Below are 27121 nucleotides of genomic sequence, written 5' to 3'. Positions count from 1 at the left end.
GTAATCTTCACAGCATCTTCACCAGGAGTAGATTCTACCTCTAGAAACCACTCTCTTTGTTCATCCATAAGAAGGAATTTCTCATCCATTCAAGTTTTATCATGAAATTGCAGCAGTTCAGTCACATCTGCAAGCACCACTTTTAAGTCTGTTGTCCGAGTCCAAGCTCGTACTACTCACCACACAACAGGACAATAAATCTAGAGACAAGTTGTTAGGGCAAGGAGTAGTGACTTTATTTGGAAAGCCAGCTGATCAAGAAGATGGTAGACTAGTATTCTAAAGAACCATCTTACCTGAGTTAGAATTCAAGCTTCATTTATATTAAAAGAGGAGGGTCTATTGTTAGTTGTTGCAAACTTCTTGGTGTCAGAATCCTTTGCTCTTGCAGCTATCCCTGTAGGTCAGGTCATGATGTTCCTATAAACCTCCAACAAGACAAATGTTATTCTCTGTTCTGCAACTTTTTAATCTCTATATGAATGGAAAAGTGTTATACCTTTAAAGGTCAGAGCCTTGAGAATGGGCTATCCTGTATATTTCAGGCTATAGGCAACATTCTTAACTTATAGCAAAAGCAATAGAGTACAAAGTTTAAAGTAAAAGAAACAGATCTAATATGGAGTCAGATTTGTTCTTCCCTATTACAATTCTAGTTCTCTTGCTATTTCTACCATATCTTCAGTTACTTCCTTCACTGAAGTCTTGAAGGAAGTAACTGAAACCCTCAAAGTCATTCATGAGGATTAGAATCAACTTCTTCCAGACTCCTGTTAGTGTTGATATTTTGACGTCTTCTCATGAATCATGAATGTCCTTAATGGCATCCAGAATGGTGAATCCCTTTCAGAAAGTTTTCAGTTTACTTTTCCCAGATCCATCTGAGGAATCACTATCTATGGCAACTATAGCCTTATGAAATGTTTTTCTTAATAAGATTTGAAAGTCGAAATTACTCCTTGATCTATGGGCTGCAGAATAGATGTTGTGCTAGCAGGCATGAAAATAACATTAATCTCACTGCTACCTCAGAGTTCTTGGGTGACCACATGCATTGTCAGTGAGCAATAATATTTTGAAAGGAATTTAGTCTTTTTTTCTGAGCATTGTGTCTCAACAGTGGGCTTGAAATACTGGTAAACCATGTTGTAAAGAGATGTGCCATCATCCAGATTTAGTTGTTCCATTTACAGAACACAGGCAGAGTAGATTCAGCATAATTCTTAAGGGCCGTAGGACTTTCAGAATAGTAAGCGAGCATTAGCTTCAACTTGAAGTCACCAGTTGCATTAGTCCCTAAGGAGAGAGTCAGCCTGTCCTTTGAAGCTTTGAAGCCATGCATTGACTTTTCCTCTCCAGCTATGAAAGTCCTACGTTGCATCTTCATCCTATAGAAGGCTGTTTCCTCTACACTGAAAACCTGTTGTTGAGTGCAATCACCTTCATTAATTATCTTAGGAGTTCTCCTGGATAACTTGCTGCAGCTTCTACATCAGCACTTAGTGCTTCACCTTGCACTTTTAATGTTGTGAAGATGACTTCTTTGCTTAAACCTCATGAACCAAGCTCTGCCAGCTTCAAACTCTTCTACAGTTTCTTTAATTCTCTCAGCCTTCATAGAATTGCAGAGAGTTAGGATCTTAACCCTGGATGAGGCTTTGGCTTAAGGGAATGTTGTAGCTGGTTTGATCTTCTATCCGGACCATTAATACTTTCTCCATGTCAGCAATAAGGCTGTTTTGCTTTCTTATCATTCTTGTGTTCACTGGAGTAGCACTTTTAATTTCCTTTGTTAACCAAGAATTCCAAGAACTGGTTGAAATAAGGAGGTGTTTATTTGGGTTTGTTAGGACTCCAGCCCAGGAGACACAGATCCAAAAAGTACTTGAATTGTGTTCCATCAGACTACAAAATGGGGAAAGCTTATTAAGGCAAAAAACAGGAAGGTGACATACGTTGTTCATCAAGGATTAGGACTGGAGCTGGCAAGACGTAAGGGTGCTTGTTAAGCCAGGATTGGTTGGGGTCCAAAAGGGTTGCAGAGTTGCAAGGGGAAACCTTGAGACCATAATGTTGCAGCTGTCAGTTCTAGCAGATACTGTTTTGAGAACGGCTGAAGTGAGCCGTGGCTTGAAGCGAGATCTTAGTCCCCTGCCCAGGAATTGAACCTGGGTAACCTGGATGAAAACCAGGAATCCTAGCTGCCAGACCACCAGGGGCCAGAGGCTAGAAGCAAAGTGGCCCTGGCTCTTACCCTCCGTTTGAAAGCGAGAATGTTTCAAGGAGGCAAAAACTGTAAAAACATGTACAAAGTTCATTATTAGAGACAGCGCAACAAGTGCGAGAGCACACAGAGAAGCCGTCTGTTTATTTAAGACTGAAGCAAGGGCCTCCCTGGTGGCGCACTGGTTGAGAGTCCGCCTGCCGATGCAGGGGACGCGGGTTCGTGCCCCGGTCTGGGAGGATCCCACGTGCCGCGGAGCGGCTGGGCCCGTGAGCCATGGCCGCTGAGCCTGCGCGTCCGGAGCCTGTGCTCCGCAACGGGAGAGGCCACAGCAGTGAGAGGCCCGCGTACCGCAAAAAGAAAAAAAGAAAGACTGAAGCAAGGCAGAAATACACACCTGGGGAGAAAGGGTGTGGGTGTCCTTCCTAATGAAAAAGAGCGCAGTGAAGAGGCGATTTAAACCCTTTATATAGGACAGCCCTTCCGGGTCTTTGTTTACCTTTGGCCAATTATCTCACTTCTTTTCCCACAAATGACCTGTTCTAGGACCCTCCCCAACATGCGTGTGCATCTTTTTTCCAAGACGGGTTCCATCACAGGGGCTGTGAGAGGCTTGGCATCACCTATTATGGGGTGGTGCCCCCTTCTTTTTGACCCCCAAGGAGTCAGGAGTGGTCATCTTATCTCGTTACTCCAGCAGAGCTCAGCTCCTGCCATTAACTTTGTCCTTGGAGTGTCCAGGGAGAACGGATTTTCCTCCGCTTGACAAACACCAGCTGTCCAGCCCAAGGGCCCATCTACCTCCTACCTCAGTATCCTTGAGTCTGATACCGTTCAGGAAATTCAGGTTGTCACTGATGCAGGAAGGTGTCTAAAACCACATCCACGATGGCCACCGGGTTCCATTTTGGATGCCTGAACAACAGTTGCTCCATTTTGAGTTTTAAATGATCTTAAATAGGCCATCACCTTTAAGAACGTTTCCTTTTCATTCACAGCTGGACGCAGGAGGCCTAGCTTTCCTCCTGTCAACGCTTCCAACATGCCTTCCTCACTCAGCTTAATCATTTCTAGCTTTTGATTTAAAGTGAGAAACACGCGACTCTTGCTTTCACTTGAACACTTAGAGACCGTCGAAGGGTTGTTAATTGGCCTAATTTCAATGTTGTTGTGTCTCAAGGAACCAGGGAACATGGAGGCCGAGGGAGAGACACGGGGAAACAGCTGGTCCGTGGAGCAGTCAGAACACACAGCATTTCTCAGTGAAGGATGCTGTCTTCTATGGGCTCAGTTTCTGGACCCCAAACGATTACAATACTAACATCAAAGATCACAGAGCACCAGAACAAATATTATAATGAAAAAGTTGGAAATATTGCAAGAATTACCAAAATGTGACACAGAGATACAAATACTGAGCAAATACTGTGGGGAAAATGGCACCAATAGACTTGCTCAATGAGGGGTTGCCACAAACCTTCAATTTGTTAAAAAAAATGCAATATCTATGCAGCAAAATAAAGAAAAATAAAACAAGGTATGTCTGTATATGACAAAAAAAGATAGAACATTCACTGACCTAATGATTTCTATACGCGGAGCACACATCACAGAACCAGAAACAACCTAGCGTGGAACCAAAATAATCTAGCCTACCACAGATGTGCTGTTAAACATTAATTTAACAAAGTGATGAGTTGAAATTTAGTGAAATGAGACAAAGCCCATTGAAGCTCTAAATTCGGGGGATCTTCCAACCCTAACCTTTGCTTATAATCCCTCTTCCTTTTATTAGAGTTGTGTGAGTCTGATCTGACAAAGGATAACAGCAGGTGGGTTGAAGATGGTGTGTGTGGTCTCTGGGACTGAGATTTTTTCCAGTTTATCCATCTACTAAGGCCTTCAAAGCTCTGAAAGTGAGTCTCGGACACTCACCTAATTATTGATACTAAGTTGTTGAGAAGCTCAGGAATTCTGCAAGGCCAGACAAGGGAGAGGCTAGCCTTCACCAGAGTTTTTCTTGTGATTTTATTCTTGTTGTTTTTGCTGTAGCTGGTCACTTAACTGAGTTAGCATAATTCAACAAGAAAGATCCAAAGATATTCATTCAGTATCGTGAAACTGGAGTATGCTTCTACTGGGCCCATGGCCAAGCATAGGGAAGGGAATAAAAGACAGATATCAAAGTAAGGACTTTTATTATATGGCAGGCAAGCTTGGTACTAAAAACAGGCACCTATATAACTAAACTCTAGGAGTATGAGTTCTAAGAAGCCCAGGTACTGTGAAGAGGACAGGAGAATTGCTTTTTCTGTCCAGGGGAAAAGCTGTAAAGGTCTGACCTCCTCTGTGAGGCTGATACCAGTTCAGCCCTACCATTTCTTGTCTGTCAGGTTGTGTGATCATGGGTCCTAATGTTGGTAGTTGGTCTACCATCTCTCCTCCCTTCTGGCATTACCGTAATACAACTTCTGCAGTAAAACTTCTATTTTAATTTGTCTAAATACATGCATCCATACATACAAACAAACAAAACTTGTCTTTTTTTTCCCCCTGAAAAACAACAAAGACAGTTTGTTTTGTCATGTGAGGGTTTTGCATTTGGCAAATTCCTGCCAGGCTGTAGGGTGTAGATGTTAAAGTTTAAACTCTGGACTCAGGCTGCCTGGGTTCTAATTACTAGCAGTATGACTTTGGCAAACTACTTAAACCTTTCTGGACCTTGATTACTTCATCTGTAAAACGTGCATCATCACAGTATCTGCTTTCTAGGGATGTGAGGATTTGACTAGTTATATTAGATACCTGAAACTATGCCTGGCACAGAGTAAGTATTTAACAAATATCAATAATAATAATATGGACTTCAGAGAAGTGGAGAGCAAGGAATTTAGCTGATCATCTTTACATTTCTTTTTGAAAAAGTCTTTCTAATGTAAGGTCATTATATTTGAAATGGAAGTTCTGTACATATTCTAAAGAAGTGGAAATATGTGATTAAATTTTTAAAAACCACTGAGTGTTTATTATAATTTTATTTTGTTGTGAACCTTGTTATTACTAGTAACTTGTTTTCCTTATAATGAAATGAGATAGGATAGGAAAATATATTTGATTTCTAAATGTTGTTAGGGTATAGAGTGTTGGTGAGTAACAATTATTAATCGTCTACTGTATTCTAAGTTGCATATAATATATTTTGGTTATTATACATCACTACTGTTATAGTCATTTAAAATGTATTCTTTTTATTATAGCCTAAAGAAAAAATTGTTATTTCTATTACCTGGACACCGTTAAAAGGAGGCCGAGTAAGAGAGCTCGTGACATTTCTTGTAAATGATGTTCTGAAACACCAAGCTATATTACTAGGAAATGCAGAAGAACCGAAAAAGAAAAAGGTACTAAGTTTTCATCATTCTGTAATTTACTCTAGGAAAATAATAATATGTAAAAATTATTTTGTTAACAGTCTTGAGGTAGCATACATAATTTTGCTTAAAGGTACTATTCAATAGTTATCAACTTAATCTGTATGTTTTGCTTATTTTTGCAGAGGAGTCTTTGGGATACCATTAATAAAAAGAAAGTATCAGCCTCTTCAGGTCATAACCAGAAGACTTCAAATATTCAAAATGTAAATAAAACATTTAATGTTTCCTCAAAATTTGACAGAGTTAGGAGCCCACTACAAGCATGTGAGAATCTGGCTACGAACGAAAGCTGTTCCCCAACAGAAAACAATTCTTTAACCCTTGAAGAAAATAAAATACCCGTATCACCTATCAGTCCCACTTTCCAAGAGTGCCATGGGGAGACCTGCTTGTCAGTTTCTGTCCGTCGATCTACTACCTACACATCCCTTCCTGCATCTGAAAATGGGGAACTATTAAAAGTAGAAGGTGCCAACATTGTAAAAGATTTTCATTTTAATGAGGCAGTCATAACTGAAACTTCCTTTGACTCCATAAATAATCTCAATGGCCAAATTGAAGAGAACAGTAAACTTACTCTTACCCCAAACTATTCTTCAACGTTGAACATCACACAAAGCCAAGGAAATTTTCTAAGTCCGGATTCCTTTGTGAATAATAGCCGTGCAGCTAATAATGAACAAGAATTAGTGATGTGTCTTTCGCCAGGTATGTGTGTGAAAGATAATTCAAGGCCTGTGATTTTGGAGTCAAAAAGTGTATGTGAAATTTATCGGACAATTTTAAGTCCAGATTCTTTCATAAATGATAATTATGGATTAAATCAGGATCTAGAATCAGAGTCAATTAATCCAATTCTGTCCCCAAATCAATTTTTAAAAGATAATATGGCATACATATGTGTATCTCAGCAAACATGTAAATTGTCACCATTATCAAATGTAAATTCTCAGGCCTCACAACCTTCTCAGGATGAGAGGAAAAATGAAGTTTTACCTTGTATTCCTGAAAGTCAGGGTTCAGAATCTCCAAAAGCTACTTTTGAAGAATCCAAAGCTTTAGAAATGAAGTCAAATTGTTATACTTTTAAGAAACGGAACCAGCCTAAATTTTCTGCAGTTCAGGATATTTCTAGTCACAGCCATGATAAACCTCTTAAGAGACGCCCAATACTTTCTGCCACTGTTACTAAAAAAAAGTCCACTTGTGCCAGAGAAAACCAAACGGAGGCTAATAAACCGAAGGCAAAAAGATGTCTCAGTGCTGTAGTGGGTGAGTGTGAAAAAGAAACAGATGATCACAAAGAGAAAGATGATTTTCATTCTTTTCTTCCAGCTAGAGATTTAATACTGAGTAGACCTAAGAGTTGTAAAAATGTGATAACTCCTCCCTCAAAGGTAGCTTTAGTTGCTCGTAAAAGAAAGAGTGAGGGGAACACAGAAGATGCAAATTTGAAGGTTACAGTTACAGAATACACAGAAGTACAAGAGATCAAAAGGATCCATTATTCTCCTGTGGAGTCCAAAACATCAACTGTTAAAAACACAAAAATGATAACCTCCACCTCGAAACGTATTAGCAACAGAGAGAAATTAAAGCCGAAGAAGAAAACTGGTGAGTCTTGTTAATAAAATCTTTAATGAAAGTATAGCTATGCAGGGCATATTTTCTGTTTCTTTTGGTTTAGTAAATTGCTATCAATAAGCTTGCATTGACTTGTAATTTTCATTTACCAATTTGCTTAGTGGAAGATGGAGCAAACGTAGTGCAGGGCTGAATTCTTCAATCACTGTGATCTCGTTCTTTTTTAAACTTTTAACGTTTTGTTCATCGTGATTTTTCTGCATTAATTTTGATTTTTAAAAACTATTGCATTAAAATACTTGATGACTGAGTTTTTTGGCCCCCGCCTCAAGTGTTGTACTTTACGTGCCTCCCCTTAGTCCAGGCCCTGATGGGAGGACCCAGTGAATGCCTGGCCCCATCACACCACCTGGGGGGATGCCGAGGAGGCCTTTACACTCCCTGTGCTCCGGGGACATCATTCTGCTCAGCCTTTACTCGGCCGTTATTTAGGAATGAAAACAGGGCACCTGAGGAAAACCTCACCGTTCCTTCCCTAGTGCTCACAGCCGTACTACCACTGTCTGCCTTGAAAACCGTTAGGGCCAATCCCATCATGACCTTTTAACCCCAGTTCCCTCAGACGCCAGTCAAGGTCCCCACAGGAAGACAAACCACACAGGTTATTTAACGGGTAATTTAAAAGAGCTCTAGGACTCCTAGGAAATATCCCACCTCTGTATTTTATCTCATTTTTCTTTGCACGCCGCCTGACTGGAACCATCGTCCAGTCCTTCTCCGCAGCTCTTTACAGGGTCTGTGCCCTGTGGACTCACTGCCCTTAGCACCTATCTTCTGGCTACTCCCTCCTGCTCCCACGCTGAGCCTGGCCCTCCCCTGAGAACAGTGCCCTCATGCCACCCTCTCCAGCCCTGGCTGTCTTCTCTCCTGCTCCTCTGGCCTTGAGTATCTCGGTGGGACAACGGACCCCCCGCCGTCTCATATCTGCTTCCAGACTATTGCTTCTCCTTTCTTCCTTAAAAACTAAACGAGAAGAAAGCAAACAGCAACAAACAGCTTGAAGTTCATTTTTCATACTCTCCCACCCGAGTTCTCCTTGTTACAGTGAGAGATAACTCGAGATTTTTACATCTGGCTCAGGAGACCTCCTCCAAAACTACTACTTTACAATGATTCTTTATGATTTCAAGATCCTGTAGGAGAGCCTCCCAATATCCTGACTTGTGAGTTCCAGGCTACTTGGGCCACCCTGTCCTAAAGGCATCTCCCTCACTATGATCTCAGCATTTTTTCTAGAAGCCCAACTAGTCCAGCCCCATTTCCGCAGCTCTCACCTCATTATATCCTCACTTTCTTACTTATTCAGCTTGGATTCCGCAGTTCCTCATAATCCCTTTATTCACCTCTCTTACGCTCATTGTGCTTGTCTGGCAGATTCCAATCCCAGTTCAAGTCTGCCTGCTCTGTGCCTGAACCTTGCTGGTTGGTCTTCAAATCCCTGACCCCTAACCGCTGTGAAGCCCGTAGGTCCTCTTGGCTCCATCCCCCTGGCTTACTGACCTCATCACTTTGCTGCAGCCTACCTCACCCCTCCCTTCTTCTCGAGCGCCCCCTTCCTCCGCTCAGGATGGGTAACAGCAGTGAACATTTACTGGCTGCATTCTCCGCGGCCCCGGTTGTAAGTGCTTTGCTCTTTCCTCCTCTCACACCTACCTACAGCAATCATACTGAGTACATGTTGTCATGAATACATGTTTAAGATGAGGGAATGTACGCATCCAGAAGCTGAGTAATTTGCCTACGGTCACGCGTAGGAAGTGGTCGGGCTGGGGCACCACCTGGGCAGGAGGGCTCTGGAGCTGGCGCCCTGCTCCGTCCCCAACCTGCTTCCTGCCTCACTGCGGGAAACTTCCGCAGCATCCACCACCCCTCTGTGTTTTCATCCACGGCTCCTTCCCTCCTATTACAGCCTGAAAGGTCTGCATGCCCAGTGAGGCCGGGCTCTACCGGCACCAAAAGCCCCACGCCCTCTACACGGACGTTGCTTTAGCAGCTGCCTTCTGTCTCCCACATCTCCCCTACTGGGTCGTTTCTGGTTGACACACAGATGTGCCATTCTTACCTCCAACTCCTAAAGAAACAAAGACTTTTTACTGATACCACTTACTCGTTCAGGCCGCCCTGGTCCTTTCTTCTGCTTTCTTTTAAGCAAAACTCTTTGAAAGAACCTAGGTATTCACTTTGTGATAGGTCACTGAGTTCTGTATACTTTTCCGGGTAAACATTGTGCTTGAATTAAAAGGTGCTTTCTAATGTAAAAAAAAAATCACTTTGAAGGTTGCTTATGTTAGTTGTTTCCAGTTCCTCTCCTATTTGCTGAAACCACTTCAACCAGATTTTGAAGACTCTACTAAAACTTTTCCTGTCAAGGTCATGAACACACCCACACTTTGAGTCCAGTGGTTATTTCTCAGTCTTCATCTTGAACTATTAGGCAGGCTGATGCTTTGAATCTCTTTCTTCTCGAAATGCTCTATCCTGCCATCCCCGCTTCCTCCTGGTTCTTTTCCCGCGGCACTGGCTGCTTCTCCGGTTTCTCTGTGGATCACTCTGTGTCTCTCCAGCCTCTCAACCTTGGAGTACACGAAGACTTAGTCACTGAACCTTTTCCATACTTCCACTCATTCTCTTAATGATCTCAGGCCATCTCACAGCTTTCAATACTATCTGTACATGGAGGCCTCACAATTTTATATCTTTGGGATGGACCTCTAATCTGTAGACTTATTTATCCAACATCTAATATTTCTACTTGACTGCAAAATGAGCATCTTTAATTTGTCCAAAACCAGCCTTTGGCTATCCCCACTCCTGTGACACGTGTACCTGGTGTATCACTCCCGACACAGCACTTCTGTTATGACCTCCTCTCATTTCAGGCCCCAAACCTTGGGATTGTCCCTAAGTGTGTTTCTCTCCTACCCTTTCTCTATAAATGCACACAGTCTGCCTGATTCCAGATTCAGTCCATCGACAAATCCTATCTTCTATTCCTTCCAAGTGTCAATGCATTCAGGGTTGGATCACTTCTCACCATTTCTGACGGCACCATCCGAGCCTGTCTGTGACACTGCAAGCCCCCTAACAGACCTTGCTTTCACCCTTGCCTTCTCTGGAGTCTATTTTCCACTGAGCAACCAGGGCGATACTTTTCAAATATTTGTTAAGTGGATTCTAACAGTGTCCGTTACTACGCCACTGATGACCTTTCGTCTCACTGGAAGCCAAGTTCTTACAATGATGATGCACCAGGCCCTGGAAGCTCTGTGTTGCCCCAACCTCCTCCCAACCGCCGACATTCCTCTCTGTCCTTGCTTCTGTCACCCTGGCTTCCTTGGTATCCTTGACCCTTCAACATTCTCTTCCCTCAGGGTACTTGCTGTTAATTGTCCCCTCTGTATAGAATGACTTCCTTCTCTAAGTCCCTTATCTCAGCCTCCAAAGGGCCAGTAACTTGCCCAAGGTCACAGGATCTCCTAACACAGAGCCACGGTTTAAACTCAGGTCTCCCTGTCTACAACGTACATGTTCCACCACGTCTTTCTATCCTACTGTGATTTGAGTAAGAGAGAGGGCGGGTAGACATGAGGTTTCTATTTTGGACACAGACCAAGGATGACAGTTTTGGAGATCCACCAGCCTCAAACTTGTGATGTGCCAGTTAGCTCGAGGCACTTGGTGTCCAGTCCATGGCTTTACCTGCTTCCTGCCTCAGAACCTTCAGTGGCCCTCTGCCGTCACCAGATGATTTCCAAGCTCCTTATTCTGTCATTTAAGATTGTCTTCATGTGACCTCCCCGTATCCAGCCTGCTGTCTTATTATTCAACAACATTCTAGCCGTGTTGCTGTTGCCATTCTGTCCAGGTATCCTCTTTTGTTGTTCTTCTTCTTCTTAACATCTCTCATCACACATAATTATAATAAAATTTCTTATTACGTGGGAGCTTTTCAGATTTGCTCTCATGACAACTTTCAAATACACAGCACAGTCTTGTCCAGCCGCCCCACTGGACATCACACCCCCAGGACTTACTTTATAACTGGAAGTTTGTAACTTTTTTTTTTTTTTTTTTTTTTAGTTTTTTTAGGGGTTATTTATTTATTTATTTAGTTTTTTTAGCTATTAATTTTTTTTTTTTTTTTAGTTTTTTTTAGTTTGTAACTTTTGACCCCCTCACCCATTTCACCACCACCTCCAGCCCCATCTCTGGCAGCCACCAACCTGTTCTCTGTATCTGTTTTTTTTTTTTTAAACAAGTTTATTTTCTTTTTTAAAAAATTTTATTTATTTATTTTTGGCTGTGTTGGGTCTTCATTTCTGTGCAAAGGCTTTCTCTAGTTGCGGCGAGCGGGGGCCACTCTTCATCATGGTGCGAGGCCTCTCACTGTCGCGGCCTCTCTTGTTGCGGACCACAGGCTCCAGAAGCGCAGGCTCAGTAGTTGTGGCTCACGGGCCTAGTTGCTCTGCGGCATGTGGGACCTTCCCAGACCAGGGCTTGAATCCATGTCCCCTGCATTGGCAGGCAGATTCTCAACCACTGTGCCACCAGGGAAGCCCTGTGAGTTTGTTTTTTGTTTTTGTGTTTCCATCAGATGCCACATGTAAGTGAGATCATATGGTATTTGTCTTTCTCTGACTTATTTCACTCAGCATAATGCCCTCAGGATCCATCCATGTTGTTGAAAATGGCAAGATTTCATTCTTTCTTATGGCTGATTAATATTTCATGGCATATGTATACAACATCGATGACCACTTAGGTTGTTTTCACCTTGGCTGTTGTAAATGATGCTGCTGTGAACATGTGTCTTTCCCAGGTAGTGTTTTCATTTCTTCAGAAAGTACCCAGGAGTGGAAGTACTGGATCATTTGGTAGTTCTGTTTTAAATTTTTTGATAAATCCCCATAATGTTTTCCATAGTGGCTGCACCAACAAGGGTTCCCTTTTTTCCACACCCTTCCAAACTTGTTATTTGTTGTCTTTTTAATACCAGCCATCTGACAGGTGTGAGGTGATTTGCTCAATGTGCTTTTGATTTGCCTTTCCCTGATGGTTAGTGATGTAAGCTAAGCATGTTTTCATGTATCTGTTAGCCATCTGTATGTTTTCTTTGGAAAAATGTCTATTCAGCTCTTCTGTCCATTTTTTAATTAGTTGACTTCTTGTTTGTATTGAGCAGCAGTGCAAGCTGGTGTGAAACCTGCCTTTGAGGGAGTGAACTGCGTTCGGACAGGTTACTTATAGGGACCACCCACTATCTCACTCATCACCGGGGTGAGGCACGGGGACCCATCGGGGCTCTCATTCTCCATCACTTGCATAGTCAGTTGACATTAAGCCTTGTTAGTTCTGCTGTGAAAATAACTCTTCTCTAATCTGTCTCCAGTGCTTCCGTGTTCCTTTAAGTTCTCATCATAGCTAACTTAGGCCCCTGGGATAGCTTCCTTTTGGCTTCCATCTCTACTCTTGACTCCTTTCAGTCCATTGTCCATTCTGTCTTCTGAAATATATATGATGGTGTTCCTGCCTGGACTTTAATCCTTCACTGGCCCACCAGGTACTTCTAACTGAATAATAGTGCAGGCTCTGGAGCTATACTGTCCAGCTCTGCCACCTACTAGCGTGCGTGACTTTGACCAAGTGGCTTAGTTGCTCTAAGCTCCAGTATCCTGATTCCATAAAATGTAGAGAATAAAAGTGCACTTCTCATAGGTTTCCGGTGATGATTGCATGAGGTAACCTAAATTACAAGACTCTGATAGAGCCTGGCACAAAGTATTCAACTATTAGCTGTCACTGTTATTTTTAATAGTATTGAATTCTTTTCTTCCTCTTCTAACCTCTTTTTTGTCTTGTTTTTCTTATCTGTGTTCTTGGCTCTGGGCACTTTGCAGTTCAGCGAAAGGCCCCCCATTCCTGGTGTGTCACGTCCACTGCAGGGTCAGCTCAGGGCCACCCCCACCAGGAGGCTGTCCTGCTGTTTAGGTGACTTAGCTCTCCCTCCCCTTGTCCCATGGCTCCTCATGTGTACTTCTTCCATAGTGTATTGTGATTCTTTCTACACTTCTGTACTAGACCGAGAACTTCCTGAGGGCCGGGACCACATCTTTCCATTCTGCATTCTCAGCACCTAGCACGGAGTCTGCTGTATATACACACACAGTGAACTGGTTGAATCTGAACCCTAGCTTCTGTAGACACAAAATATATTTTAGCTTCTGATCTGTAACTTCCAGACATAAGTTTTATTACCCGAGTTCATAACCTGGCACATAGTGTTTATTCATCATTTTCTAAACGGATATGATTTTGGAGAGCCCAAATCTTAACTTGACAACAGTTCATTCACAGAATTTATTTCATTTTTTTATTTCTGTTTTCTCATATTTTAGATTCTTTAGGACACAGAACTCCTAATTTTAAAACAAACAAAAAGACAAAACCTATTGTTCCTGTGGCACAATCTAATTTGACCTTCATAAAACCACTAAAAACAGGCAAGTGTTTAATGTCTTTAAAGTCTATGAAAAACTGACATGGAATGAAGCATTAATTGCATTTCAAATGGAAATGAATTGATACTTTTTTGTCAAATAAAAGCTTTGAAAAATTGTTAAAGTGTGTATTCAAATAACAGGATATTTTCTCAGAGTTCAATGAAATTGACTCACTTTACTTGGGATTTTTAAAAAACCAGGAGGTACTGCCATACTTTTTCTCTTTTACTTCGACTACGTTTTATACCCAAAATGCTTTCAACTATTTCTAGCAAGTAGTAAAAAAGCAAACATTGTTCAGTGTTTTAAAGGTGGTTTTGCTGGTAAAAATGGTCTTTTGCTATAGATTGTATAATAATTTAAAGGAAAATTTCTTATGCCATAACCTAGTTGTATTCTTAGGTATTCCTAGACACCCAATGCCGTTTGCTGCAAAAAACATATTTTATGATGAACGCTGGAAGGAAAAGCAGGAACAGGGCTTTACTTGGTGGCTAAATTTTATATTAACTCCTGATGACTTCACTGTAAAAACAAATATTTCTGAAGGTAAACATTTAGTTAATGTTTAAATTAAATAATACTTTTGTTTTAACAGGTAGTTTTTTAAAAATATTTATTTATTTATTTATTTATTTTTAATTATTTAATTTATTTTATATTTATTTTTGGCCACGTTGGGTCTTTGTTGCTGCGCATGGGCTTTCTCTAGTTGTGGCAAGCGGAGGCTACTCTTCGTTGCAGTGTGTGGGCTTCTCATTGTGGTGGCTTCTCTTGTTGCGGAGCACTGGCTCTAGGCGCGCGGGCTTCAGTAGTTGCAGCACATGGGCTCAGTAGTTGTGGCTTGCGGGCTCTAGAGCGCAGGCTCAGTAGTTGTGGCCCACGGGTTTAGTTGTTCTGCGGCATGTGGGATCTTCCCGGACCAGGGCTCGAACCCGTGTCCCCTGCATTGGCAGGCGGATTCTTAACCACTGTGCCACCAGGGACGTCCCTTAACAGGTAGTTTTTTAACGTGAGTTTTCATTCTTTAGTTATACATGTTTATTACATTGTAGTTAATGGCATGGCTCACTAGATCATTAACACAAATGCTCAAGATTTTGCAGGTGAGAATTTTGTGCTGAAAGTTCCGAACTTTACTTTTTATTTTTGCTTTATCTTCCTGCTCCTCAGCCAGTTCGATTTCTAGCCTTGGCAGTGAATGGGTTTTATTTTAGTATAGATTCAATCTGCACTAACAGTGAGACATGGATGCCTAGAAATCCAGTTCAGTCTTAGCTGCATTAATGAAGTGTAATGTCCTGGTGAATCAATTTAAGTCTTGTGTGGCCTGATTAGGGATGTTGTCTCCACTGTACCTTTGTTTACGGAGTTTGTAGACAAGTATATAATTATGAGGGCTCTGAAAACCAGTTGATATGGGGAATTTTTAAAATATTTCCGTGTTTGTTCTGGAAAAGGGAAAAACTCAAGTATAGAACAGGATGGAAACATGGTATCCTTCAAATATTTAAAGAGTTTTCTCCTGAGAGAAGGAAGCTTCACTTGGGCTGCTCTCCCATGGAAGTTGGTATTGGGATCAGTTCTACTCAAGATAAGGAAAAACCCTTTAAAATATTTAACTTGCCAAAGCAACACCCAGGCTGACTTTAGGGAGATGCTTTCTCCATTGCTGCAGTGTTCCAGCAGACACTGGTCTGTAAGTGTCAGAGAAGTGTGTATGGGAATTTTACATGAAAAGGCCCTTTGATTAGATGATCTCTGAGGCACTTTTCTTTATTTTCCAAAAGTAAACAAAGCATGATTTTTAGTTCTCTTTTTGAGAGAAAATGTGTTTTATAAAAATTCAAATTGCATTTCAAAATTTAACTGATTTTAACAAATCACATTCTTTAGCAGCTTAGCTTTCTAATTTATAAAGAGGGTGGAAGCAGTGAAACCAGTCAGGGAGGCTCTCCCATTAGTCTGGGTTAGAGGTGATCATGTCGGAACCTGGACAATAGTGGTTGTGAGAAATGGTTAGACTTGGGATACAGTTTGAAGGCAGAGCCAAGATGCTGCAATGGTAGGATGGCCTAAGGTTCTGAGTGAATGGTGACACCTTTATTTTGAGGTGGGAAAGAGAAGAAGCAGGCTGGAAGGGGCGGGGAATACGTTCTGTCTTGACCATCTTCAATTGCATCTATTGCTGGGTTTTAAAATGTATATAAATATTGTTTAACCAGAAACATTCCTTCTTCCATTTTTACCCAGTAAATGCTTCCACTCTTCTTTTGGGAGTAGAGAGTCAACATAAAATAAGTGTCCCGAGAGCTCCTACCAAGGATGAAGTGTCTCTCAGAGCTTATACCGCTCGCTGCAGGTTGAATAGATTACGTCGTGCTGCGTGTCGCTTATTTACTTCTGAAAAAATGGTTAAAGCTATGAAAAAGCTTGAAATTGAAATTGAAGCTAGGCGGTTAATTGTTCGAAAAGACAGACACCTCTGGAAAGATGTGGGTAAGAAGATTATAGAAATCTTGAGATTAATCGGTTAAAAACACTCTAGAAATTTTTTATTTCAGAGTCAAATATATGTACATGGTTTCACTTTGTGGCCTAAAATCTCACAAACTTAAATGTGATCATGTACGTATATTAAAGAGTGGAAGTATACTTTAACTTATTTCATATATGTGATTTTCCTTTTTGGCCACTGATTTCTCTCCATGAAATTTTATTTACTGTCTCTATTTGGTTAGTGATCTGACCTTACTTCCTTTTCACATGTATTTCAGGAGAACGGCAGAAAGTCTTGAATTGGTTGTTGTCATATAATCCTTTGTGGCTACGAATCGGCCTAGAGGTAAGTACACCTTTCAGTTTTTGAAAAAAGAAACATCTTTTTATTATATACTTTTAATAGACTCTTTAATAAAATGATGGTTTCACTTATAAAGTCATTTGATTAGCTTAATTGATCTTTCAGTATGAAATTTAAGGTCCCTTAATAAATGCTCATTAGGTTAATAGACCCTATCATTATATATTATTGCCGTTTTGTTATATAGCAATTTTCCTGTTAGTTTCTTAAATATATACAATATATAATTTGGTACCAGATGAAATAACAAGTATAGTTAGCTCCTTTCTGAGCATTTACCAATGACAATACCAGGGTGCTGTAAATACATTTCCTAGTTTAAATCTCTATAAAACCCAGTGAGGTATATATTATTAGTTCAACTTCCCTGACAAAACAGAAGCTCAGATGTTAAGTGACTCGCTGAATGCCAATGACTGGTCCGGACTGGAATCTACACCAGTCTGATGCCTTTGGAACCATTTTGATGGAATACCTCTCATGAAAACGTCATCGGAATTGAGTTTTTCACATGGTGCATGGTTTAATAATATTTAAAATGTTAAAACTAACTGAATTAGAAAGCCACTAGGAGTTGACTCTTAAAAATATTATTTTATTACAATCCTCAGTGTTTCCATTTCCTTTAGTCTTTTACTGGTGTACTCATATTTTGTTTAGGCTTTTTACTTTTGTCATGTGGGATATCTCATTCTTGCTTCAATTACTTCTAGGCTTTTGAATAAAAAAATCTTTGGTACTGAAAGGAATCTTTACAATATTCTGGCTATTTATCAAGGAATTGAGGCAATGAATAAGAAGCGTACTCTGGTCACTCAGCTCGATAGTGTCCTTGCTAAGACTTCTTACTTTAATTCTTATTTCAATTGATTTGAAATTCAATTCAATTTCTTATTTCTTTCAGTGAAAGATTAATTAGAAAATTATGTATCACCTGGCTGTGCTTTCACATGTCAAATAGTTCCAGAACCTCAATTAAAGTAGAACCTGTCTATTTGGGGCATAGCTTTTTTGTGGCAGAGGTAAATCGTAGGAGAGTTCGGTGGAAACATGCAATGCCTTTTAAAACTTCTGCTTACATGTAGTGTGCATCACTACCAGACATATTTCTGGCCAAAGTGCATTATCTGTCCAGACACAAATGAGGCAGAAATATTTGTTCTCTCACAAGAGACACAGCAAGTCTATGCCATTTGTTGGGAATAAGACTTTTTAAAGGGAAGGGAGGGATGAATAATTGTGGACAAAACATTCTACTTTATACCACACCTTAGGGTTCTGCTAGTGGGTGTGACCTTTGAGGATCTTAAAAAAGCATCACAGGCCAAAAATAAAAGTAAATAAAGATAAAATTTCTGTATTTTGGCAGATATTAATACTTTTCCATGATTTGTCTAGTTTTGTCAGTGTAAGATTATAAAATATAATTTGATATATTTTTAGTTTTTCCTAATTGCTTTAAAAATCGTTAATAATAATCATATTGATGTTAAATTAATGACATATTTTAATCGATTATATACAGATCTGAGAGTCCCAGATGGTTTCAAACCATGGTTTACAGATGGTTTTCCATTTGTTAACTATTAGAAAGTTTAGAATTATTTACGTGTCTGTTGCACCTTCATGATATACTCTGTGGGACAGTTATAATTAAATTTGAGCAACAGGCCTACATTTGATAGTTCTTAAAGGAAAAAATTAAAATGTAAATATTACTTGTCACATGATTTTTAAGAATTTGTCTTAGTCATGAGCTTTCGTCTCTTTTTCATTGTGAAATATACTGTATGCACTAAAAATTGCACAAAACATATTTGTTCAGTCCAAAGAGTTGTAGCAAATATTCCTATTATTCCCATACTATCTAGGACGTAGAACAGCACCAGTTCCTTAGACCATCATTGTCTGTCTTTCCCCTTCTGCATCTCAGTGATCCTCAGAGATGACACAGTCCCAACTTTAGCATGAATTTCTTTTTAGACAATATATGGAGAACTCATCCCTTTGGAAGACAACAGTGATGTCACAGGGTTGGCAATGTTTATTCTGAATCGCTTGCTTTGGAATCCTGATATTGCAGCCGAGTATAGGCACCCGACCGTTCCTCATCTATATGGAGATGGTAAGTGGTTCTGCCTCAACTGCAGATATATCTATATGTCTATATATTATGTACATACCACATCTTCTTTATCCCTTCATCTGTTGATGGACACTTAGGTTGTTGCTTCCATCTCTTGGCTATTGTAAATGATGCTGCTATGAACAGTGGGGTGCATGTATCTTTTTGAATTAGCATTTTTGTCTTCTTTGGATGTATACCCAGCAGTGGTCTTAGTTTTTTGAGGCACCTCCATACTGTTTTCCATAGTGGCTGCACCAATTTACATTCCCCCTGCCAAAACAAAGCAACCAACCCAGCCAAAAAAAAGGTAAATATAAGGAGTTTTATAATCTTATAAAGAATTCCAAGATAATTTGACTTTAAAATATAAAACGCATCTCAAGAATCCTCAGTAGGAATATATAGACTAAAAGCACAACAGAATAAATAAATATAGAAAAATATTTCAGAAACAAAACAAAACAAAAAAACTTGCACAGGTTAACTTGCTAGACTCTTTTGTATTTTATTACAGGTCATGAAGAAGCTTTGTCTAAGTTTACATTGAAAAAGCTATTGTTGCTGGTTTGTTTCCTTGATTATGCTAAAATCTCCAGACTTATTGATCATGATCCTTGTCTCTTCTGTAAAGATGCTGAGTTCAAGGTATAGTTTTCATTTTATATTTGTTTTATATTTCACATTTAAGACTTCTGCCTGTTTTTATTGTATATTTCCTCCTTAGAAAAAGTGAGTTTCCCAAAGAACAGGACTCTGGAGTAGAATAAGAATGCCTACCTAGTAGGTCTAACCCTGCCAACTTTTGTTGGTTGACATTTCACCAGCATATCACCCTGTTCTTAACTTTGATTTGAGAATGAATGTAACTATGCTTCTGAGGAATTAATTTGGGAGAAAATTTCTTTCGTAATTTAGTATGTTATCAAATTAATGCTAATTTTTTGGGGGGGCTTCCCTGGTGGCGCAGTGGTTGAGAGTCCACCTGCCGATGCAGGGGACACGGGTTCGTGCCCCGGTCCAGGAGGATCCCACATGCCACGGGGCAACTGGGCCCGTGAGCCACGGCCGCTGAGCCTGTGCATCCAGAGCCTGTGCTCCGCAACGGGAGAGGCCACAACAGTGAGAGGCCCGTGTACCGCAAAAAAAAAAAATAATAATAATGCTAATTTTTAGAGTGTATTATTAATTATGAGCACTTTCTTTAAAAGTCTTAAATTGGAAATATATGAGGTTCACATTGTTACTATAGGATATGAAACTGACCGTCTTTTTGTACTACTATTAATTTTATTTCTATATGCACAGAATGATTTGAAGAATATGTTTTTATTGTAAATAAAATTATAATTCTAGAATATAATACCCGCCACTTGTTTTTCCATAGGCTAGTAAAGAAATTCTTCTGGCTTTTTCACGAAACTTCCTAGGCGGTGAAGGTGACCTTTCCCGTCACCTGAGCTTCCTGGGATTACCTGTGAACCATGTTCAGACACCTTTCGATGAATTTGATTTTGCTGTTACAAATCTTGCTGTAGACTTGCAGTGTGGGGTGCGTCTTGTGTAAGTATAAGAAATGGAATTATTTTGCTCACTAGAATAGACTAAAATTTTCTGGAAAACACTTTTTTCTATACATACACAATCTTTCTTGCTCCTTTATGTAATGGGATAAATCTAGGGTTTAAAAAAGTTGGGATAAGTTTGGGGAAATGGTGTCAGTTTTAGGCCCAGAAACCTTGTCTCCTATCCACATTTTTTTCCCTGCTGGCATGTGACAGTGTCTGAGTAGGAACCACTGATACCCCAGAATAGGAGTTGGGGAAAGCGTGGAACTAATTAAACTATCACACATTTAAATAATGCTTTAAGTCTGCAGTGGGTTCATGAGTGCATCATTTGAGACCAGTTTTAGTCGTGTTAACCTTGTTTTACATGTGAGGAAACATGAGACAAAGACGTAAAGTGGCTTGCCCAGGTTTTATACAGTGGTGGTGGGCATCAGCTCCAGATGTCTGGCTTCAGATCACACGCTGTTTCCTCAGTAACAAACTGGAATCCTCAACATTGGCTTTGGTGTGACAACAGTTACCAGTGCCTGCTCTGGAAGGAGTGGCCTTTACACTGTGCCTTGGTTGGCTTCTTTAGGACATGTGGATTGAAGACATCCGTCTTGTTTCTAGGAAACTCTCTAATTTATATTACGTTTGACATTTGTGAGGAAGGGATCCCTATATCTCTGTGAGTCCCCAGTTCTTCAAAAGCAGCATGCATGTCCCTTGTTGCCTTCTAAGTTAAATCTCCATGAACTTTCTTTTCTTTTCTGATCATATATTCTCATGGCAAGGTAACAGTCTTTTGAACTTTACTGTAGCTTTCTCTCACTTGAGTAATTTCCATATAGGCCAGAGCGTTTGCTGATAATGTTTTCCACATTATTTTTATATTTAATTTTTCATTTCATAAATCCAAGCCACCACATCTATTTTCTGGCCAATAGGAATTCACGATTTTAGACTTTTCCCACTGTCCAGGAGGAGCAGTGATTGGCTTTATGTTCAGTGCTATTTTTGACAAAGAAGGACATTTTTGTGCTTTTATAGGAGTTACTGAGGACTTCCCAGTGTTGGGTGTTGATGCTTTGTCATTGGTCAGGAACTCTTGCTAGTTAAGAGACTCGATCTTGCATACCAAGTTTCTGTTTTCTTCAGTGTCAGCAAAATGACCATAGGTCTTCAAGGTCATTTGAGGATACTTGGGAACAGTTAATCCACTGATGCTGTAAGTGACAGTCAGTCTAGTGTTGCAGAAACGCTTCAGACGTTGACTGAGTGGTTGGCCTACAATGATCGTACATTGCTTCCTAACCTTTAGAAACATGGTTCTGTAAACAATTCTGCCAAATTTTAACTATATATGGTAATCAGTTGGGGCTTGATTTTCCTGTGGAAACAGGAATCTTTGTCTAGTGTAAAACACTAGATGATACTAAGAGTTTGAATTTAAACTGTGGTATAAATGACTTCTTAAGGTAGGCACTTAAACATTTTTATCTTATCTGGTATAGGCATAAGAGCATGGCTTTGGAAACTGTAAAACTGGGTTTCAGTTCTGATCTTAGTCCTGTCATTACTAGCTGTATGATCACAGGCAATTTACTTTACTTTTCTGGGCTTTGGTTTCTTCATCTGCCAAAAATGGGATAATAATGCCTGATTGAGGGATTTGCCATGGGGGCTAAAATAAAAGAAAGCACTTACTTGATGTGTAGAATACAGTAGCCCCTCGATAAATGTCCATTTTCCTTTCCTTTCCCTATAGAACCTTGTTTTTCTGTTCCTGTATGCATTTGTGTGTGTGCATCTTATTTTTCATTCTTACGTTCTGTTCACAGACCTTAACCCCCGACTTAAATGAGAAATAACTCTATTTGCTAACTATGGAGCAACAGAGTTTTGAGATAGTATTTTGGGGTCTTTCTAACCTAAAACACTTTAAATCAGGAAGATGGATGTGGGTGATTATTTAAATGAAGTTCATTTTTCGTGTATGTTTTTATCTTAACAATTTCATCTGAAAATTCCTTTATTGTTAGGCGAACCATGGAACTTCTCACACGAAACTGGAATCTCTCAAAGAAACTCAGGATTCCTGCAATAAGTCGTCTTCAAAAGATGCACAATGTTGACATTGTTCTTGAAATTCTTAAATCACGAGGAATTCAGTTGAATGATGAGCATGGTAAAAATTGAGTAACTATAAAACTTTTCTTCTCACTAAAAATTGATGTGTACATATATTGTGCTAACGGACTATCTTTCCATTTGCAGGAAATACAATCCTATCTAAGGATATTGTGGATAGGCACAAAGAAAAAACTCTGGCTTTGCTTTGGAAGATAGTATTGGCTTTTCAGGTATTGTACGTTTGGTACATTTTGTACTTTTTATCAATTTTCAATATTGATTTATAAAAGCATTTTGCATCAAATAAAGACTAACAGTAGTAGTTATTACTAGCTAGAATTTCTTCTGTCCAGGAACTGTGGTAACTGCTTTAAGTACATTCCAGTCTAATCTTCTCAATGCCCCTATAAGGTAGCTATTGTCATTACTTCATAGGGGAGGGAGGAGACTGGAGTTAGGGTTCAGCATTGAACAGAAGCAGAGAGATTAGAACCCAGGCTCGCGTGGCCGCAGATCCCAGGCACTTAACCACTTACACATTCCATCACTTCCACGTAGATTGTGTTTGCCTTAAAAAAAAAAAAATCATGATAATAGAAGACTTTAGCTTCTGTGGGTCAAAAATAATATATGAAAAATATAAAGATATGTATCCTCTTTTCGTATTTCAGGTGGATATTTCCCTTAATTTAGATCAGTTAAAGGAAGAAATTGACTTTTTAAAGCACACACAGAGTATGAAGAGAACAGTGCCTGCACTGTCATGCCATTCTGATGCTGTTATCAGTAAGAAAAAAGACAAAAGACAAAGTGGTCACTTTGAACAATACAGTGAAAGCATAAAGCTACTGATGGATTGGGTAAATGCTGTCTGTGACTTCTATAATAAAAAAGTAAGTTCTTTGTTTTAGCCCAGTTTCTTTAAATAAATTTTGGTTAAAGTCAAACTTAGCATGTGAAATGTTTTCTTGAATTTCTTAACTGATTTAGTTGATATGTATAAGCAAACTTTTCCTCTAATGAGTAAGGGTACTGTCACATACCTAGTGTCATCTAATCTGTCACCAATTGTATAATGCACGATTATTTTATGTATCACCAAGAAAAAGAAAATGCCCTAGTTGGGAGTCTTAATAGGAGATGCTTGCATAGAACTGTGGGCCAAAGGATCACACCCTCATTACAAGAGTGACTGCAAATAAACCCCCCCATGGGGGGGGAGTCTAAGCTGTGTCTTTTATAATCATTTGTTAGATCGATCCTGTATCGATCCTTGTATGAAATGTACGTTTAAGTATAAATACATGAAAATAAATGGTCCTGACACACATGAGTAAAATATCTGGTAAGGAATATAAAACAGAAAAACCATCAAATATATGGGTGATCGTCTATGTTTTAATTAAGTACTAGAGAGCCCTGAAGACCCTAGTGCTGAGGCTCTAGGGGAGAAGGTGTCCCATGCCTTTCTCTTAACTTCCGGTCCTGCTGGCAACCCTTGGCCTTCCTTGCTGTGTAGACACATCACTCCAATCACTGCCTGTCTTCACACGGCATTTTCCCTGTGTGTCTGTCTCTGTGTCTCTCCTTTTCTTATAAAGACACCAGTCACATCTGATTAAGAACTCGTCTTACTTCAGTGTGATCTCACCTTAACTAGTTAAACCTGCAGTGACCCTGTATCTAAATGAGGTCACATCCGGGGATTCTGGGAAGGACATGAAGTTTTGATGAACACTATCCAACCCAGAACAACAATATAACTGATATTTTATAGGTGAGGATTTGGCCATGAATATGGTATTATACTAGGCGCTACTAGAAATTAACGTGATAGTCAGCTATTCAAAGGAAATATGGACTATAAAACCATTAGAATCTATATTCCTATCTAAATACAGTTCATTCTTTTTCTGATATTTCCAATCAGGTGGAGAATTTTACAGTGTCTTTCTCAGATGGCCGGGTGTTATGTTACCTGATCCACCACTACCATCCTTGCTATGTGCCTTTTGCTGCCATATGTCAGCGTACCACCCAAACCGTAGAGTGTACGCAAACTGGTTCTGTGGTGTTAAACTCATCATCTGAATCTGATGAGAGTTCCCTGGATTTGTCTCTTAAAGCACTTGATCAGGGTTAGTCCCTTTTGGTTGATTAACTTTTCCAGTTTTTTCATTGGCCTGTCTGATTTCTGGCAAGAGCAGTCTAATCTGATCTCTCTCTTTTACTTGCATTGCAGAAAATACTTCGGAACTATACAAAGAACTGCTAGAAAACGAAAAGAAGAATTTTCAGTTGGTCAGGTCTGCAGCTAGAGACCTCGGTGGAATACCTGCAATGATCCATCACTCAGATATGTCAAATACAATTCCCGACGAGAAGGTAAGTGAAAGTTTCTTAACCAATAATACCTCTTAATAATCAGAGTCTCAGATGACAGGAAGTTTTATATTCTCTGTCTCATGGCAACTTCTGTTTTCATCTTTTATGTTATCTCTTAGGTGGTTATTACCTATTTGTCATTTCTTTGTGCAAGGCTTTTGGATCTTCGTAAAGAAACAAGAGCCGCTCGACTTATACAAACAACTTGGAGAAAATATAAGCTAAAAAAAGATCTAAAACACCATCAGGTACTCCTCAAAAATGAAAAAACACTATAACCTAAACTGTAGTTCATAAGATGTCAGCTGATTGATTCTTGATACTGTTCTTACGTTTTACCGAGGTAGGAAATTACTGAGGTAATTTTCATAATCATGTGTGTTTCGAGTTGGGGATGAATGTTTTCCCCTAACTGCTCATGTTTCCTTCATTCAGTATTTCTTCCAGCCTCTGCCATCCTTTCACTTAATCTGCTCCAGGGGACATGGAGTACCTTAACCACGTTGTAAATTGGTGAAAAGTTAACTGGGGAGGCCTGACTCAGCTCTTCCCTCCTTCCTCCTGGACTCTGACTTGCCTCCAGGAAACAGGAGGCAATTTTTAATTTTTCATGCTGTGCTCTGGAAGGCTTGACCTCAACCGGTGCCATTCGAGCCTGGGTGTCACCTGCCTGATTCTGCAGTTCAATTAGCCAACTCATTTTGTCTGCCATGAAACTGTCTTCTAGGTTATCCTTTGTTAGTTTAAAAGTGGCATTTTGGTTTCCATCCTTTTATTTCTCAAAATGTTTAGGACCTAAGCACAGGGAGAAGGATGTTATTTACTGTTTTCCTTTGCAACCCCAATAGTATGAATTTTGCATTAACATAAAATAAGAGTTTTCTTGAGTTCTGAGAAAAATGTCATTTTTAACAATCTGAGAAATGGTCTCCTTGATCAAATTGAACAAACTATTTTAATCCTTTTATCTCAGTACTCTTTCCAGTAATGATGCTGTATTTATTTGGAGGAATCAAAGAAGCAGCCATGCTTCAGAAATCTTATCAGATCTGTTTCAGAAGAACATTTCACCCAGGATTGCTCCTCGGTTTTGAATTACAATGCACTTATGATAAAGTTCTTAGTAGCTGTAAAGTAGCTAAATTTTGGCGAATCATAAACATACCATGTTTTCTCTCACACCATATCAGACCTGGAAATAACACTGATTGAAATAATCTGCTCTGGCCCCACTAAGTCTTGGTAGTAACTTTTGGGAAGCAGGCAGTGGCTTACACTCGCAAGGGGTCTTCTCTGCTGCCACGTATTCTCTGTGCCTTCTTTCGCCCCTTACCTTCCCAGGGTCTGCCTCCTTGCCCACATATCCTTGGAGGATAACTTGCACTTCTGGAGGCTTCTCGGAGAATTGTTTCAGGAAAGTTTTCAGGGAGGGCACCCTCCTGGCCAGTCCTCAAATTAGTTCATTAATTCTTTTTATATGGCAATAAATGAGACATTTAAGATTTTAAGAAACAGGTATCAATTAGATTTTTTTTTTTGTAATGAAATCTTAGTTTTCTGCTTAAGGTAGTCTTGTATTAATCACATATCAATTGCAGAAATTTCTTAGCTTTTTCCTCACAAGATCCCTTTTCTTGATTTATTTCCTTTGTCCAAGTATTGGAAATTTCCCTTTTTTTTTGAAAACCACTGCTTCTCTCCTTTCTCCAGGTGACAATACTTCTTTTCTTATACAATTACACTGAGATCCAAGTATACCTCTTCATTTGCTTTTGGGAACATTAAGGAGCAGGTGCCCTTCATATTCCTGTAGAAATATCACAAGCCAGTAAGCACATAAACATTACCTTGAGGTAGCTATTTTCCAGGTTCTATATTTTCCTTTAGTCATTATTGTAATTTAGATAAACTATTTATTGAGAATAGAATGGTTCAAGCTCTTGTTGTGATGGAGAAGCATTGGCTAAACAGCCCAAATTCCCTGACGAATGAAGCAGGCTTATCCAAGGGTCCCCAATACATTCTACCTCTTAGTTCTTCCTAAGTGAATAGGCACCAGTTCCAAAGCAAAGTAAATCCTTTACATATACAAAGCAAAATAAAAATAAACTGGTAACAGGTTGGCTCAGCCACATGGTAGAATTAAAAATGATGACATGTGGTCAGTTACTGTGGGTTTGGGAACTTTTGCCATTGGTTTATGTAAGTTTTCAAATTGCTAGTTGGTTTGCCTTTGGTTTATGTAAGTTTTCAAATTGCT

The 27121-nt window shown here is 39.7% G+C and overlaps 1 protein-coding gene across 3 annotated transcripts in view; it reads left to right on the top strand.

The window, feature by feature from the left end:
- ASPM (assembly factor for spindle microtubules) overlaps window positions 1–27121 on the top strand; it is a 58218-nt gene that overhangs the window by 5558 nt on the left and 25539 nt on the right. For all 3 annotated transcript variants that reach the window (XM_082612985.1, XM_082612984.1, XM_082612986.1), the window contains exons 2-16: window positions 5482–5625; window positions 5781–7272; window positions 13698–13802; window positions 14205–14351; window positions 16056–16301; window positions 16580–16647; window positions 18649–18790; window positions 19308–19438; window positions 20178–20353; window positions 22386–22531; window positions 22621–22706; window positions 23148–23369; window positions 24407–24614; window positions 24719–24861; window positions 24981–25109. In XM_082612985.1, coding sequence (XP_082469111.1) covers window positions 5482–5625; window positions 5781–7272; window positions 13698–13802; window positions 14205–14351; window positions 16056–16301; window positions 16580–16647; window positions 18649–18790; window positions 19308–19438; window positions 20178–20353; window positions 22386–22531; window positions 22621–22706; window positions 23148–23369; window positions 24407–24614; window positions 24719–24861; window positions 24981–25109 — 3585 coding nt within the window. The remainder of the gene's footprint in view (window positions 1–5481; window positions 5626–5780; window positions 7273–13697; window positions 13803–14204; window positions 14352–16055; window positions 16302–16579; window positions 16648–18648; window positions 18791–19307; window positions 19439–20177; window positions 20354–22385; window positions 22532–22620; window positions 22707–23147; window positions 23370–24406; window positions 24615–24718; window positions 24862–24980; window positions 25110–27121) is intronic.

This window comes from Mesoplodon mirus (genome assembly GCF_964341445.2).
Source record: "Mesoplodon mirus genome assembly, chromosome: 3".
Classification (NCBI taxonomy): domain Eukaryota; kingdom Metazoa; phylum Chordata; class Mammalia; order Artiodactyla; family Ziphiidae; genus Mesoplodon; species Mesoplodon mirus.
Note: the sequence above shows the minus strand (reverse complement) of the source record. Positions and strands in the feature narration are given on the sequence as shown.